Below are 17,336 nucleotides of genomic sequence, written 5' to 3'. Positions count from 1 at the left end.
TGGTAAGAACCCATTCTAAGACAAAACTTTTTATCATTGTAGAATTTTCTTCTCTGTCTCTGGTAACTTTTTTTAATTCTAAGTTCCCTCTTACTTGATATCAGAAAGTCTTTTGTCCTCCTTTTCAGATTTTAAACTTTGGAAGAAAGTCACTATAGGACCCCACACAGTTAATTCTAACCTTTGTGTCGTCTAGTTGTTGGCAAGTATTGTTCCATTTCATTCAAGGTGCACATTTTCTGGTTCATTGTGATTTTTTTTTCCCATGAAATCTGGATATTTTGATAATTTTATACTGTGGACTTCATTTAAGGAGTTCCGATGGTGGCATAATGGTGACAGCATTTTCCTGCTAACCAAAGGCTACACTTTGAACTGCTCCATTGGAAAGAGATGGACAATCTGCTTCCAAAAAGATTTATGCCCTTGGAAGTCATATGGGTTAATTTTCCTCTGTCCAATAAAGCAATTATTAGATAGAATCTTCTAGACTTCAGTGAGCTTTGTGTTCTTCGCTTGTTTTTAGATTTCATTTAAACTTTCTGTTTCGCTGGCTTTTTTTTTTTTTTTTTCCCTGACATTGCTCTGGCAGAGAAATGGGGGGTTATTGCCTTTTCCTACCTGGGGAGGTCAAAATAAGACTTCCCACTCCACCTCTGTTGATGCACAAGAAGGGAGGCTCCTTGCTATAGCTATATGACTGTGAGAGTTCTGAGTGTATGCTAGCCTTCACTGATATCTTCTTAATGAGGAATAAGAGGAATGCCTTATTATTGCTACCTATATGAGCTCCACTGAATCCATGGGAATGATGTCATTGATCTCTACTTGGCCTTCTTTGATACAAACATGTGCTCTACTTTTTTTTTTTTTTTTTTAAGTTCTGTATTTCAGAAATGTCAAGAAGGACTTGCAGAACCATGAAGTAATAAAGGAGAGAAGTGAGTTTTACTTTGTTTACAGTATAATGGATATTAAATCCTACTGCACACCACCTATTTCCCCACATGATTTCAAAAACAAAACTTCACTTTGGGGTATGTCTTTCTTTTTCAAATACTGGAAGCCAGAAGATCAACATGATTGTCTCAAATTAGAATGTGATATCAGTGAAAATGATGACTGGCTAAAAAAAATAAAAACATAATTAAATGTTATTCTGAAGCTATAAAATACTAGTTAAATATGTTATATTAATATTTTATACATTTTCATAATATAAAATGGAATCATAGAGGCATGAATTTGATAGAAATATTAATTTGATAGAAAAAGAAAAAAAATTCATTGGAAAAGTAATATTCTAATAAACCAAACTCAATGCTGTGGAGTCAGATCCAACTCATAGCAACCCCTCCTTGGGTTTCCAAGTTGGTGTCACTACAGATGTAGATTGCCCAATCTACCCTCTAGAGAGTGGTTGGTGGGTTTGAACCACTGCCTTCTGATTAGCAATCAAATGCCTTAGGCCTACATCACCAGAACTCCTATTAGTACAAGTAAAATAAAAATTATTTTATAACTAAAAGATGAGGAATCCCATTTTCCTGTTTTCAAATGAGATTTGTTTTTTATTATAAGAATAAATACTATAAAAAAGTGTTCTATATTATTTCATATAAACTAGTAATTCACAAAGGATAGCAAAAATGTTAACTTCTTAAACAATGTCACAGTCAAAGTCAAAGGAAATTTATCTCAAATATATGACTCATGGAGTCAGCCACAGGGATCCAGGTGAGGAGAGGGAACTCAGACACTCCCAAAGCAGCAGTGCGGGAGAGCAGGAAAATGGGGATTAAAAGCCAGGAACCCTGACAGAGAAGCAGTCAGCCGCAGGGATCCAGGTGAGGAGAAGGAACTCAGGCACACCCAAAGCAGCAGGGCAGGAGAGTAGGGCAAAAGGGATTAAAAGTCAGGAACCTGAACAGAGGAGAAGTCAGCCACAGGGATCCAGGTGAATAGAGGGAACTCAGGAACGCCCAAAGCAGCAGGGCGAGAGAGCGGGAGAAAGGGGATTAAAAGGCCTAGGAATCTGGACAGAGGAGGAGTCAAGCAGAAGGACCCAGGTAAGTGTGGTAGGAGAGGTTTCCAACAGGGAGACAAACTTGTCTGTCCGTTTGTCCTACCATGGTGACCTATTGATGTGAGTTTTGAGGCTGAGCCACTGGTATTTCAAACCCAGCGGGATGCACATGGAACACAGGTATCAGACCAGCTTGTAGACTGAGACAGACTAGGAAGAAGGAGGAGGCCATCCACTTCTCAAAGAATTGGACAGGGAAAGCATTATGAATAGCATAGAAATGCTGTTTGATACATTACCATGCAACTTTATGAATAGTGCGGTTAGGTTAGAAGGCTCTCACAGTAAGACTGGGAAAAAGCTGCATCATCTGAGTAAAAACCCAGCCTTACTCCTATGGATAAGGTAAAGCTTTCAAGACCTCCATTTGATGATGTGACACCACTCAAATTGAAGAGAAACAGCTGCAAACATCCATTAATCATCGGAACATGGGATGTACGAAGCATGAATCTAGGAAAATTAGAAGTTGTCAAAAATGAAATGGAACACATAAAAATTGATATCCTCAGCATTAGTGAGCTGAAATGGACTGGTTTTGGCCATTTTGAGTCAAACAAGCATGTGATCTACTATGCTGGGAATGACAATTTGAAGAAGAATGGCATGGCATTCATCATCACAAAGGATGTTTCAAGATCTGTCCTGAAGTACAATGCTGTCAGTGATAGGATAATATCCATACGCCTACGTGGAAGACCTGTTAATACAACTATTATTCAAATTTATGCCCCAACCACCAAAGCCAAAGATGAGGAAATTGAAGATTTTTATCAACTTCTGCAGTCCAAAATTGACTGAATATGCAATCAGGATGTGTTAATAATCACTGGTGACTGGAATGCAAAAGTTGGAAACAAAGAAGAATCACTGGTAGTTCGAAAATTTGTCCTTGGCAACAGAAATAATGCTGGAACTTGCATGGTAGAATTTTGCAAGACCAACGACTTGTTCATTGCAAACACCTTTTTTCAGCAACACAAATGGTGGCTCTACACGTGGACTTCACCAGATGGAACACACAGGAATCAGATTGACTACATCTGTGCAAGAGGCGGTGGAAAAGCTCCGTATCTTCAGCCAAAACCAGGCCAGGAGCTGATTGTGGAACAGACCATCAACTGCTCATATGCAAGTTCAACTTGAGGCGAAGATGATTAAAATAAGTTCAAGAGAGCCAAAATATGATCTTGAATATATCCCTCCTGAATTTAGAGATCATCTAAAGAATAGATTTGATGCGTTGAACACCAACGACTGAAAACCAGAATTGTGGGTGGACATCAAGAACACTATCCATGAAGAAAGCAAGAGATCACTAAAAAGATGAGAAAAGAAGAGAAGACTAAAATGGATGACAGAAGAGACTCTGAAACTGGCCTTTGAGCCAAGAAAAGCTAAAGCCAGTGGAAGAAATGACAAGATAAAGAAGCTAAATAGAAGATTTCAAAGAGCAGCTCGAGCAGACAAAACCAATTACTATAATGAAATGTGAAAAGACCTGGAGTTTGAAAACCAAAAGGGACAAACATGCTCAGCATTTCTCAAGCTGAAACAATTGAAGAAAAAATTTAAGCTTCTAGTTGCAATATTGAGGGATTCTATGGGCAAAATATTGACTGATGCAGGAAACATCAAGAGAAGATGGCAGGAATACACAGAATCACTGTACCAAAAGGAACTGGTCGATCTTCATCCATTTCAGGAAGTGGTATATGATCTAGAACCAATGGTACTGAAGGAGGAAGTCAAAGATGCAATGAAAGAATTGGCGAAGAACAAGGCTCCAGGAATTGACGGAATACCCATTGTGATATTTCAACAAATGGATGCCCCATTGGAGGCACTCACTCAGTTATGCCAAGAGATTTGGAAGACAGCTACCTGGCCAACTGACTGGAAGAGATCCATATTTGTGCCCATTCCAAAGAAAGGTGATCCCACAGATTGTGGAAATTATCAAACAATATCATTAATATCGCACACAAATAAGATCTTACTGAAGATAACTCAAAAACGGTTGCAGCAGTATATTGACAGAGAACTTCCAGAGGTGCAAGCTGGAATCAGAAGAGGACGTAGAACAAGGGATATCATAGCTGTTGTCAGATGAATCTTGGCTCAAGGCAAAGAATACCAGAAAGATGTTTACTTGTGTTTTATTGACTATGCAAAGGAATTTGATTGTGTGGATCATGACAAATTATGGATAACATTGAGAAGAATGGGAATACCCAAACACTTGATTGTACTCATGAGGAACCTGTACCTTGACCAGGAGGCTGTTGTTCGAATGGAACAAGGAGACACTACATGGTTTAAAGTCAGGAAGGGAGTGAGTCAGGGTTGTATCCTTTCCCCATACTTATTCAATCTATATGCTGAACAAATAATCTGAGAAGCTGGACTATATGAAGAAAAACATGGCATCAGGATTGGAGGAAGGATCATTAACAACCTGAGATACACAGACGATACAACTTTGCTTGCTGCAAGTGAGGATGATTTTAGGCACTTACTGATGAAGGTTGAAGAATACAGTCTGCAGTATGGATTATGTCTCAATATAAAGAAAACAAAAATCCTCACAACTGAACCAATGAGCAGCATCACAATAAATGGAGAGAAGATTGAGATTGTCAAAGAACTCACATTGCTTGGTTTCTACAATCGATGCCAGTGGAAGCAGCGGTCAGGACATTAGACGACGTGTAGTATTGGGAAAGTCAACTGCCAAAGAACTGTTTCAAGTGCTGAGGAGCAAGGATATCTCCTTGAGGACTATGGTGCGCCTGACAGAAGCCATGATATTTCCAATCGCCTCGTATGCATGTGAGAGCTGGACAATGAATAAGGAGACCAAAGAAGAGTTGATGTTTTTGAGTTGTGGTGCCAGCGAAGAATGCTGAAAATACCATGGGCAGCTAAAAGAACTAACAGATCTGTCCTGAAGGAAGTGCACCCGAAATGCTCCTTGGAAGCGCGAATGGCCAGACTTTGTCTCACCTATTTTGGTCATGTTGTCACAAGAGACAATTCCTTGGAGAAGGATGTCATGCTTGGTAGGGTGGACGGTTGACGACAGAGGGGGAGGACTTCAACTTGATGGATTGACACCATGGCTGCGATGATGGGCTTAAGTATAGCAGGGATCGTGGATCTGGTGCAGGATCGAGCAGTGTTTCATTCCGCTGTACATGGGGTCTCTATGAGTCAGAAACAATTCGACGGCACCTAACAACAACAACAACATATGACTCATGAGGTTGTAAAACTTACAAGTCCCAAGGTCTGGCTTGAGGTTTCTCATGTCTCATGTAGCTGCAAGGACTAAGGGACCAAAGATTGCCAGATAAGATGGCAACTTTCTGCCTCACAGGCTGTGGAGGCTGATGAATTCAAGATTGGCTGGTAACAAAGCAAGCTACTGGCTCACAGGCAGCATAGGGTAATGAATCCCAAGATCAGTAGGCAATATGGCAGGCCATAGGTCAAATGATGGGAAGCTAGATGCAGGGTCCAGATAAAGAAACAAACAGAGAGCTTTTTCAACACATTCATATATTTTAGAAACAAGCCACACCCCTAAGGAAATTCCCATTGCACTGATTAGCTGCTCATAGCAGATTTCATCACGTAGATGGTTACATTACATCAGATCACATCATGGGGGATGACCATATTATAACTGCTGTACCACTGAGAATCATGGCCTAGCCAAGTTGACACACAACTTTAACTATGAAAGGTGATATAGATTAGAAAAAAAACATGTTCCTAAGAGTATAATTCACCTGTTTTATTTCTTCATAGTAACATTATCTCTTTTTTATTCACTTTGAATATTTAAAGATTTCAGACATGTTGTTGTTTGTTATGTGCTGTTGACTGGGACCTGACTCACAGCAACCCCTCCTTGGGTTTCTGAGGCAGTATCACTATGGAAGTAGATTACCCAAACTTCCTTCTGAGGAGTGGCTGGTGGGTTTGATCCTCCAGCCTCCTGGTTAGCAGTCAAGTGCCTTAGGCTCTATGCTACAAGAGCTCCCAGATATTAGACATATTTATTTCGTAATCTTTATATTATACATTTATTACTTACTCATTTGAGTAATGAGAGGACAAACTCACTGTCATCAACTCAAACCCAACTCATAGTGATCCCTCCTTGGGTTTCCAAGGCAGTATCACTATGGAAGTAGATCGCCCAACCTTCCTTCTGAAAAGTGGCTGGTGGGTTTCAATTGCCAACCTTGTGGTTAGCAGTCAAATGCCTTAGGCACTGTGCTACCAGAGTCTACCATCTACTCTGCCTTCTCACTCTTGTTCCTTGTGGATAGGCTCCTCAGGTGTTTTGTTAGTTTTATTGTGCACTCAAATTTAGCAGAAATATAAAAAAAACCAAACTCACTGCCATCAAGTCGATTGTGACTCACAGTAACCCCTCCTTGGGTCTCCAAGGCAGTTTCTCTATGGAAGTAGATTGCCCAGTCTTCCTTCCAAGGAGTGGCTCTTGGTTTAGAACCACCAGACTACTGGTTAGCAATCAAGTGCTATAGGCACCATGCCACCTGTGGCCAGGGATAAGGGCGTGGCCCACCAGAGCAGGTTTGTCTTTATTTTTCAAATGCCTCAAGAATTTCACTGACCACTGGAGTGAACTACTTTTTATATTGAATTTTTCAGAGTAAAGCACTTCTGACTGGGCAAAGAGTATAAATTCAAACTCTGAATTTATATATGGACAATTCCCATGCTTCTAATTTCCAAGAATAAAATTTTTTCCAAAAGGTCTAATTCTACTTCACATTCTTGAAGGGACAAAATTCCTCTCTAACAGTTTTCCATCATTTACATATCTGAAATTTCTTCCCATCATACTTCTTTTCCCAAAACTTCAGTCTTTCAGATGTCCTGAGATCAATTGTTTGTTTTAAACTGTACTTCTAGAATTCATAGGAATTTTTACTGAAAGATCTCTGATATCTAACATTCAACATTGTCAGCATAGAAGTGTAGTCTTGTAGCCCATGGGTGTCTTGTGAGGACTAATTCAGATAATATACAAAGATATAACCTACAAACTACCTAGAGATCGGTAAGTATAAATTGGACTTCATTATCATAACTATCATATGAAACAGTAGTACATTATTTTGGTTTTGTTTTATTAATTCTATATTTCAGAAGAGTCAACAAGGCCTTGCAGAATAGTGAAGTTATAAAGGAGAGAAGTGACTTAAATTTTATTTAGAGTATAATTGATATTAGATTACATTCCATACACCATTTCACATTACTTCAAGGGCAAAACTTTACTTTGGAGTATTTCTTTCTCTTTCAAACACTGGAAGTCAGAAGATCAAAATGATCATCTCAAATTAGAATGTGATTTCACCAAAAATAATGATTAGTAAAAAAAAATTAAATTAAATACTATTTTGAAGCTTGAAAAATATTATTTAAATATATTACATTACTTTAATACTTTATACATTTTCAAATTTATCAAGTTGAATTGTAAAAGCATGAATTTGATAGAAACACTAATTTGATATAAAAAGAAAAAAAAATTATTTATAAGAGTCATTCTAGTCCAAATCAGAATTATTTCATAAACAAAATATGGGGTATCCAGTTTTAATGTTTTACAAGGTGGTTTATTGTTGACTGTAAGAGTAAATGGTATAAAAACAAAGAAAATATGTTCCATAATATTTCATGTTGTTATTGTTGTTGTTAGGTGCCATCAAATCGATTCCAACTCAAAGATACCCTGTATGTAAAACAGAATGAAACACTGCCCTGTCCTGAGCCATCCTGACATTCCTTGTCATGCTTGAGCCCATCTTTGTAGCCACTGTGTCAATCCATTACTTTTTCTATGACCTACCACTTTACCAAGCATGATATCCTTCTTGAGGGACTGTTTCCTTCTGACCATATAACCAAAGTATGTGAGACCAAGTCTGCTCATTCTTCCTTCTAAGGAGTGTTCCAGATGCACTTCTTCCAGGAGAGAACTGATTTGATTTGCCATTCTGCGGGCAGTCCACGGTATTTTCAATATTCTTCTCCAGCACCACCATTCAATGGTGTCAATTCTTCTCCAGTCTTCTGTATTCACTGTCCAACTTCCACATACATATGAAGTGATTGAAAATACCATGGCTTGAGTTAGGCATACCCTAGTCTACAAAGTGGCATCTTTGCTCTTCAACACTTTAAAGAGATCTTTTGCAGCAGATTTGTTAGTGCAATACAACATCTGATTTCTTTACTATTTCTTCCATTTGTGTTTGTGCATCCAAGTAAAATAAAATCTTTAACAACTCAAAACTTTTCTCCATTTTTCATGATGTTACGTATTGGTCCATTTGTGAGGATTTTTCTTTTCTTTATCTTGAGGTACATTTTTTCATTGTCGTTGTTGTTAGGTACCACCAAGTTAGCTCCAAGTCATAGCAACCCTATGTACAAAAGAATGAAACACTGCCTGGTCCTGTGTCACTCTCACAATCCTTGCCACAACTGAGCCCATCATTGCAGCCACCATGTCAATCCATCTCGTTGAGGACCTTCCCCCTTTTCATTGACCCTTCACTTTACCAAGCACTTTACCCACCACTCATCTGTCAGTTTGTCATACTGTGGTGGCTTGTATGTTGCGGTGAGGATAGAGCCTATGCCAACAGTATTTCAAATACTCGCAGGCTTTCCCAGGGTGGACAGGTTTCAGGGGTGATTCCAGAGTAAGACATACTCAGAAGAAGGAAGGGGCCATCCACTTCTCAAATAATTGGCCAGTGAAAACTATATAAATAGCAGTGAAACACTGATATACTTTTTGTACATGATAGTAATTCACAGAGGGCAATGAAAATGTAGACGTCTTATAAAAACTCAAAACAATGATCTTATTATACTTGTTGAGAGCTTTGAAAAAGAGGTATTCTCACTTATGTTTTATTAAGTGATGTCTTAGGCTGCAGTCTCAAGAGAAGGAAAACCAGTGAAATTTATATATGTATATAGAATGATAGATAAAAAGATTTATCTCAAAGAAATGGCTCATGAGATAGTAAAAGTTTGCAGGTCCCAAGGTCGTGGATCAGATGATAGGCTGGAGGCTTCTCCTGTCTCACATAGTTGTAGAAACTGATGAGCACATGATTGGCAGGCCAGATGGCAAGATGCTAGATCACAGACTCTGGGGGCTGACAAATTCAAGGTTGGCAGGTGACATGGCAGAGTGCTGGCTCACAGGCTGTCTAGGCTCTAATGAATCCCAAGGTCAGCACTCAGTGTGGCATTCCATTGGCTCAAGTCCAAAGAAGCGGAGGTCTAATGATGATGAGACAGATGCAAGATCCAGACTGAGCAAAAATCAGAGAGCTTTTCCAGAACATCCATGTATATTGGAAGCAGACCATACTCCTAAGGAAATTCCCTTTCCATGCTTTGTCTAGTCACAGCAGATATCATCATGAAGGTAGTTACATTATAGCAGATCAAATCATGGGGGATGATTACATTATAAATGCTAAACAACTGAGAATGATGGCCTAAACTAGTTGACACACAATCTTAACTGTCACTGGGGGCATAGATTAGATGGCAGGACCTAGAGATCAGTGTAAATTATAGAGAGTAAAGACATATATTTACCAGTGATGTTCAAAAAATCTCTCATTTATATATAGAGAGATATCCATTTTTGCCTATAGTCATTGAACCTCTAATTTGAACTTGAAACTCTGAACTTCAATTCAATACACCCAGTCAAAGAACTGTTAATTGTGGACTCAGGTTTTGTTGTTTGAGGCATAGTTAATTTACAAGGCTATGTACATGAATCTATCTCATTTCTGAGTTAGATAATGAGTTCACCAAAGCTATTACTATTTTTCTTAAGTTAGCATAGTTTGTAGTGAGAATTCACAATGCACTTAACACCATTCCTATATATACAAGACTTATCTCAGTCTATTTAATTTCTTAGTACATATATACAAATTTTTATAAGAAAAGCATATAAATGGTACCTTTATTATGGTTCTCATTATCACAAGGGACCAAGAATTTGTTAAGAACTTATTTTTCACTTCCTCAGTTTCTTCATTGCTGATATTACCTCCTTATTTCTTAAGGTGTAGATCAACAGGTTTAAAAGGGGGGTGAAAATAGTGTAGAATATTGAGAGTATCTTATCCTCTGTGGAGTTGTGGAAAGGCCATGCATAAATGAAGAGGCTGGGCCCAAAGAAAAGGATCACCACAGTGATACGGGCAGTCAGGGTGGCCCAGGCCTTGGCCATGCCTGCAGATGATCAACGTTGCATGGTGACCAGGATGACTGTGTAGGAGATGAACAAAAGCACAAAGCAGCATAGACCCAGTATATCAGTGTTCAAACGAATCAGTATCTCAAAGATATAGGTATCAGTGCAGACAAGTTTAATAACCAAGAGAAGGTCACAGAAAAAGCTGTCTACATTATTTGGACCACAGAATGGAAGATTTACTATGAAGAAGAGCTGGCTTGCAGAATGAAGAAACCCAATGAGCCAGGATGCCACCACAAGGCCTGCACATTTGCGTATACTCATGATGGCTGTATAATGCAAAGGTCGACATATGGCTACATATCTGTCATATGCCATGGAAACGAGGAGCATCATATCACCACCACTAATGATATGACCAAAGAATATTTGAGCCATGCAACCCTCAAAGGAGATGGTGTTATGCTCCATGAAGAAGTCAAATATCATATTGGGAGTGGCTAAAGTGGATAGATATGCATCAATGAAGGAGAGGTTGCTGAGCAGGAAGTACATCGGGGTGTGGAGCACAGGTTCAGAGAGGACTGTGAGCACAATGAGGAGGTTCCCCAGCAAAAGGGATGAATAGAAAAGTGTGAAAAACACAAAATAGAGAAGTTGTAGCTCTCGGGCACCTGAAAGACCGTGCAACACAAATTCAGTCATCCTTGAGTGGTTTTCTTGGTCCATGATTTTAAGTTTCCTAAATCAAGTAAGAAAATGTTCTCTAAAGTGAAATAGAAATGGAAATAACATCATAAGATTGTGCGAGTAAGCAAGCAATGCCTAACCTGGCATCAAATCTAACTCTGTATACTTACATGCTTCAAATCTTCACACAGCTGTTGATACGTGCCGGTGAGCATATTTTGACAAAATGGTCCTTATTGGACAGAGCAGAGTTGTGCCATAAGGCTTAATAGGTTGTAAATTTTACAAAAGCCAACTGTCAGGTCTTTTCTCCTGTGGAATCACTGGTAGGTTCAAATCACTGACCTTTCAGTTAGCTGGCCAGTGTTTAACCATAGCTCCACTTTGACTCCTTTAGATGCTCATAAGCACGCCAATGCATATTGCCTGTAATTATAGCTTTTGTAGTGACTATATATACCATGACTTTCATCTCTGCTACAGAATGAAAGCTAAATTCTAAACAAAAATACAATTTTAATACCTTACTTTCAGCTCTTTAGATTTCCTAATAAATAGGATATTGAAGTTCTAGACTCAAAACGCTATCGAAGTTTGGAATGGTGTATCTTAAAATTCCTGGTGGGGTGACCTTGGGGAATTTGGTAAGCTCTCTATGCCTCAGTTATTGCATCTATAAATTGGGGGAACAATGATATATGTCTCATGGGATTGTTGTAAGAATTAAGAGTTATAAAAATGAAAGATTGAGAACCATGCCTGCTCCATAGTACAAGGTAACTAGATATTACGTACTATGCCTTTTTTTAATCTGTGTAAAAATATTTCTATGTAAAAATTAAAATGGAGGATGAAAATCTTATTTAATAAAACAAAATATGTCATACATTTTAGTGACATCTATTTATATTCAATATTTTAATATTTTAGGTAACAAAAAATAATATCATTGTATTTTTATTAGAAAGTTCTTAATTTAGACTACTTTTAAAGTCATGATGCTATTATTTACCCAGTAGTTCTAAATTTAAGTGAATTTAATATGGGACCTTCTTTAGGAAATACAAAAATATTTGCTAATGGAATGAATGTTCTCTATAATTTACATAAACACATTTTACATTTCTGAGGGAAAGATATCTTATTTTCTACTTTTTTTTCAGAGCACATAGTTCATATATTGTATTCAATAATATTTGTAGATCTAAATACATTTTTACTTACATGTTAGGTAAAAAGAAGTGCTTTTAATTTATAGGCTAATAATGATCTCTGTGTCTGTTTGGAGAAAACTCTAAATATATTGCATGTTACAAGCCTCAGATTTTTGTCTAAGAAGTGAAAACAGCTCTGTTTTGGTAAATATTTAAGTTTTAACTTAATATGAAAGCTAAATTACTAACATCACTAAGTAGAAACTAAACAGGATGCAAGAATAAATAATATGTGCATTCAACAACATAAGGACCTTACCTTTAGAAACATGGTCTCCATTTTTTTTTTCTTCCAATAGCAGATGGGCTATGACCAGGTATATTCATTTACGTATAAAGTATATACACACGTTGTTGTTGTTGTTGTTGTTGTTATGTGCCATTGAGTTGGACTCGATTCATAGCGACCCCTTCCTTGGGTTTCTGAGGCAGTATCACTACAGAAGTAGATTGCGCAACCTTCCTTCTACGGAGTGGCTGGTGGGTTTGAACCGCCAGCCTTCTGGTTAGCAGTCAAGTGCCTTAGCCACTATGCTACCAGAGCTCCTATACACACATTACTACACTGAAATATTACATACAATATAAAATAGAATTAAAAATTAAGTTAGAAGATTTCATAAATATCAGGAGAACTATTAATATTTTCCTGAAATTCCAACAACTCACCTGCTGGGATACATATATGCACCCAACGTTGGATTCTACTGATCATGAAATGGAAGTGACTCGTTTTCTGTAGAGATATTTCAAAGGAAAGCCTGACTTGGGAAAGACGGAAGTTATTGCATGTAGCACTTTGTTTCTGAAAGAGAAGACAAGAAGTGACTGTGGTGCAGCAAAATGCTTTCCCTAGGTTCCCTGGGTGGTGCATGCAGTAAGCACTTGACCACCAGCTGAAAGGTCAGCAGTTTGAACCCACCCAGTGGCTCCTCAGAAGACAGGCCTAACGATCTGCTTCCAAAAGGTCACGATACTGGAAACCCTATGGACCAGTTCTATTCTGCACACATGGGGTCTTCATGACTGAGAATTGACTCAACAGCAGCTAATAACCACAGTAAAAACAAAATGATATTCCCTCACCTTGGGCAAAATGGTCAAGATGAAAAGTCTGTCTAAAGTTCCTTCTGTCTCTATCTTGCTTTGTTGAGTCAGATAATTTCTCCCCTTTTATCAGTTCCATTTTAGATTTCCAAGGTCATCATTCCCTTTCTTCCAACAGCTAGTAATGCCTGCAAACAGATAAAGGAAACATTGTTAACTTTTCAGAATTCTGTTTGTTTACTTGGAGTTAAAGAAAGGTACAATAGGGGCTGAAACTCATTTTCTAAAATTACTTCCATAAAGGTCTCTTTTACTGTTACAGTGTCTATACAGATGTACCCAACCTTAACAGTGGTTATCTCTGGGTGAGAATCATTTTATTTTTTTATACATTGCATTTCCTGAAGCATTGGTTTTTCTACAAAGAGCAGTATTACCTTTTTAATCAAGGAGCACTTCTGGCGCTGTGGTTAAACATTTGGCTGCCAACTGAAAACTAAACTCACAGCCCTTAAGTCTGTCCTGACTCATAGCAACTGGCCCTTCCTTGGGTTTCTGAGGCTGTAGCTCTACAGAAGTAGATTGTCCAATCTTCCTTTGAGGAGTGGCTGGTGGGTTTGAACTGCCAGTCTTCTGGTTAGCAGTCAAATGCTTAGGCACTATGCCTCCAGAGCTCCCTTTTCAGTTGGCAGCCAAATATTATGTGTGTGTGTATATGCACACACACACACATATAACCAAAAAAAAAAAAAACTCACTGACGTGGAGTCAGATCGGACTCATAGCGATCCCTCCTTGGGTTTCCATGGCAGTATCAATATGGAAGTATGTATATAACATAGGACGAAGGTTTACAGACCAAATTAATTTTTCATTCAATAATTTATATACATTTTGTTTCATGTCCTTGATTGTAACCCCCACAATGTAACATCAATCATCCCTCTTCCTCTCTTTGTTTCCAGTTTACATTCCTCTTTTTTTTTTCTCAGTCTCAGTCTCCAGTGGCTGATTGTTCTAAGGAGTGTGTACCTCTCTAGAGTTATTGTTCACCTTGTAGACCTGTCTATTATTTGGCTGAAGTATGAGGCATAAAGGTGAGCTCAGTTCCAGGTCTGAAGGGTGATTAATGGCCATTTTCTCAGGTATTCCACAGTCTCTACCCAACCACTAAACCTGATCTTTCTTTTTTTTTTTTTTTTAAGATTTTGAGCTTTGTTCCACGTTTTTCTGCCACTCCATTTAGGGCCTTCTAATGAGATCTCTTTCAGAGTTCCAGTGGTATTCAGGTTGTATGATTGGATACATACATGTTCATGCAAACTAAATAGATATGAGAGTATGGGATTATCCCCATGAATATACACAGGTTTCACAGAGAATATTTCTACATTTGTCCTTACACGTGCTGAAAATGTATCCATGAAAGTAGTTGAACACGCAGGAGGCGAAGTTATGAAAACTTAACCATAACCAAACACCTTGAACAAGTAGCTGAGCCTGGGGCTCAGGACTATAGTCTAGGGGACATCAAGGTCAATTGGCACAACATGGTCCATAAAGAAAATGTTGCACAACCTTCTTTTGTGAGCAGCAACTGGCATCTGAAAAGCCTGGGAACGACCATTTGACCTGCAACCATTGATCTCTCCCTGTGGAGCGTGAGAGTGAAGAAAATCACAGACACATTGACACAATTAGTCTAAAGGACTAATGGACCACATGAACCTCAACTTCCAGGACCTTGAAATTAGGTGAATGAATTTGATTTTATGCTCCAGGAAGGAAGGGACCTTTTTTTTGTTTTGTGTTTTTTTTTTTTTTTTTTTCCCCTCCCATAGTTAAGCCTGTACCACACAAAGGATCTACTTATAAAACACAAAAAAACATTTTCCAAACTAATGAATCGATTCATAAATAGCAAAAAGAATGATTATATGCATACATAAATGAATACAATGCAGATGTAATAGGCAGAATAATGACTGATGAAATACAAATTGTTGTATTATCATTCTGTCCTTGTTTATAAAAATCCTTGACCTTGAGTCAGTTCTCAAACAAATTGTAAGACAGAGTAGAGCTACACCATAGGGTTTTCAAAGCTATAATCTTTACAGAAGCAGACAGCTTTATCTTTCTCTCATGCAGTGGTTCATGTTTTCCAACTACTAACCATTTGGGTAGCAGCTGAGCTCTTAAGCACTATGCCACCAGGGCTCCTTCTTTTTTTATACACAAAAGAACCCAATCCAAAGTGTAAGTGAATCATAAGTGACAAAATGGATTTTTTGATCAACAGAACATGAAAAATTTCAAAACACTCATCCCACATTCTGTCTACTATCTTGTAACTATGACTGTGCTAAAGTATAATTGATTAAATGAAAGGAAGAAGGGGGGGGGAGGAAGGCAGGAAAGAAAGAAAGAAGGAATTCTGAGAGGCATCTGATTATATTTCTTCTCCATAATTATACTAATTTAATGAGCATTGGTAAAATCCTCCAAGCACTATGAAAATACCTTCTATTTGAGTCATTTTTCTTAACACTCAGTAGTATATTCTTTATATCTCATAGCTGAGAAATAACATAAATAAAAACAGCTATTTACTCATGAATCTATTTTAAATGGATATCTTTGAGTACAAAAAACAAAATGTATTGCATGATATGAATTTTGGTGACATTGCATAAATAATAAGAAATAAGAGAATATTTAAAAATAAGCAGAATTTCTGGATCACTCAGTACTAAAAATACTAAGGTACACACACATGCTGAAGGTATGTAGTAAGAAGTAGAATTCCTATCATACTCCAAATCTATTTCATTGACTAATTTTGAGTCAATCCATATAGTCTATATCTTTTCACCCTAATAGGAACTTTATGGAAAATCATATGGTCTTGCTGTATCCAAATCACTATAGAAGGAAAAGGAACAAAAACAAACTCTTGGAGGAGGGCATGGAAATCTTAACAAGAAGCAAGCAGAAAGGCATGTGCAAAAGACCAGATGGACTACCAAACTTGTCCGAAATTCTCTTTTTATCAAAAGATAAAGGGGTTAGGTTTAGATATTAGATATTGACTCTTTCGGAGTATTAAATTGTGAATACTTAGTTTACTAATTAGATGATTGACAAATAACATAGCCTGTACAGAAATAACAAGGGAAATTTTAAAATATGGAGCCTGAAATAATCTCTGTAATTAACTATAAGAATGGTACCCACTCACTAGAAAACCAAATCTCACTGTCATCTAGTAGATTCCTACTCATAGTAACCCCTATAGGGTGTCCAAGACTACAAATCTTTATGGAAGTAGATTGTTTCACCTTTTTCCTGTGAAGGAGCTGGTGGATTTGAATTGTTGACAATCCAGTTAACAGCCAATTGTCTTACCCACTACATGACCAGAACTCCTTATAAGAATGCTACACTGGACCATTAATGTGGGTAAAGTATCCATCAGTAATTTTGTTTATTAGAATAACAAAAAAAAGTCATTAAAAGAATTGAAAAAAAAACTAAGTATGATGCTTTTCTTTATTTACTTCACTGAACTTTCCACTTTGAAAATCCTTAGTATATGCAGTTACCTAGAAATGACATTATATGTGTGTGTGTATATATATATGAAATGCTAGATTCCTACATTCATTAATATAAGACAGTGTTTATGAAAACATTTTGTCACATAAAAACCTAGAAGTTATTAAATGTAGACTATAATTCATAGTTATATGTATTTCTAGAATTGTATGAGATATTAATAGTCATCATTTCTTGTGTACTCATTATATGTTAGCAATTCTGCAAAGAATATTATACAATTATATATATATTCTGAGGTGGTACCACTACTGAACTAGATTGCCCAACCTGCCTTCTGAGGAGTGGTTGATGGGTTTGAACCTCCAGCCTTCTGATTAGTAGTCAAATGTCTTAGGCGCTACACCACCAGATATCCCATGATACTTATAAGGATATATAAAGGTACACAGAAGTA

At 37.6% G+C, this 17,336-nt stretch overlaps 1 protein-coding gene across 1 annotated transcript; it reads right to left on the bottom strand.

Annotated features, from left to right (window-relative positions):
* Nucleotides 1-10,415: 10,415 nt before the first annotated feature.
* LOC103212208 (olfactory receptor 4K3-like) lies at nt 10,416-11,099 on the bottom strand. The gene has a single exon (XM_042783323.1). It carries the CDS (start codon nt 11,097-11,099, stop codon nt 10,416-10,418), a length of 684 nt encoding a protein of 227 aa, XP_042639257.1.
* Between the last annotated feature and the right edge of the window lie 6,237 nt (nt 11,100-17,336).

Source organism: Orycteropus afer, unplaced genomic scaffold (genome assembly GCF_000298275.1).
Source record: "Orycteropus afer afer isolate SDZICR_OR568_19922 unplaced genomic scaffold, OryAfe1.0 scaffold00883, whole genome shotgun sequence".
Lineage (NCBI taxonomy): Eukaryota > Metazoa > Chordata > Mammalia > Tubulidentata > Orycteropodidae > Orycteropus > Orycteropus afer.
Note: the sequence above shows the minus strand (reverse complement) of the source record. Positions and strands in the feature narration are given on the sequence as shown.

Excerpts from the sequence above, each read along its gene's own strand:
- LOC103212208 (XM_042783323.1), bottom strand. The coding sequence starts at position 11,099 with ATGGACCAAGAAAACCACTCAAGGATGACTGAATTTGTGTTGCACGGT.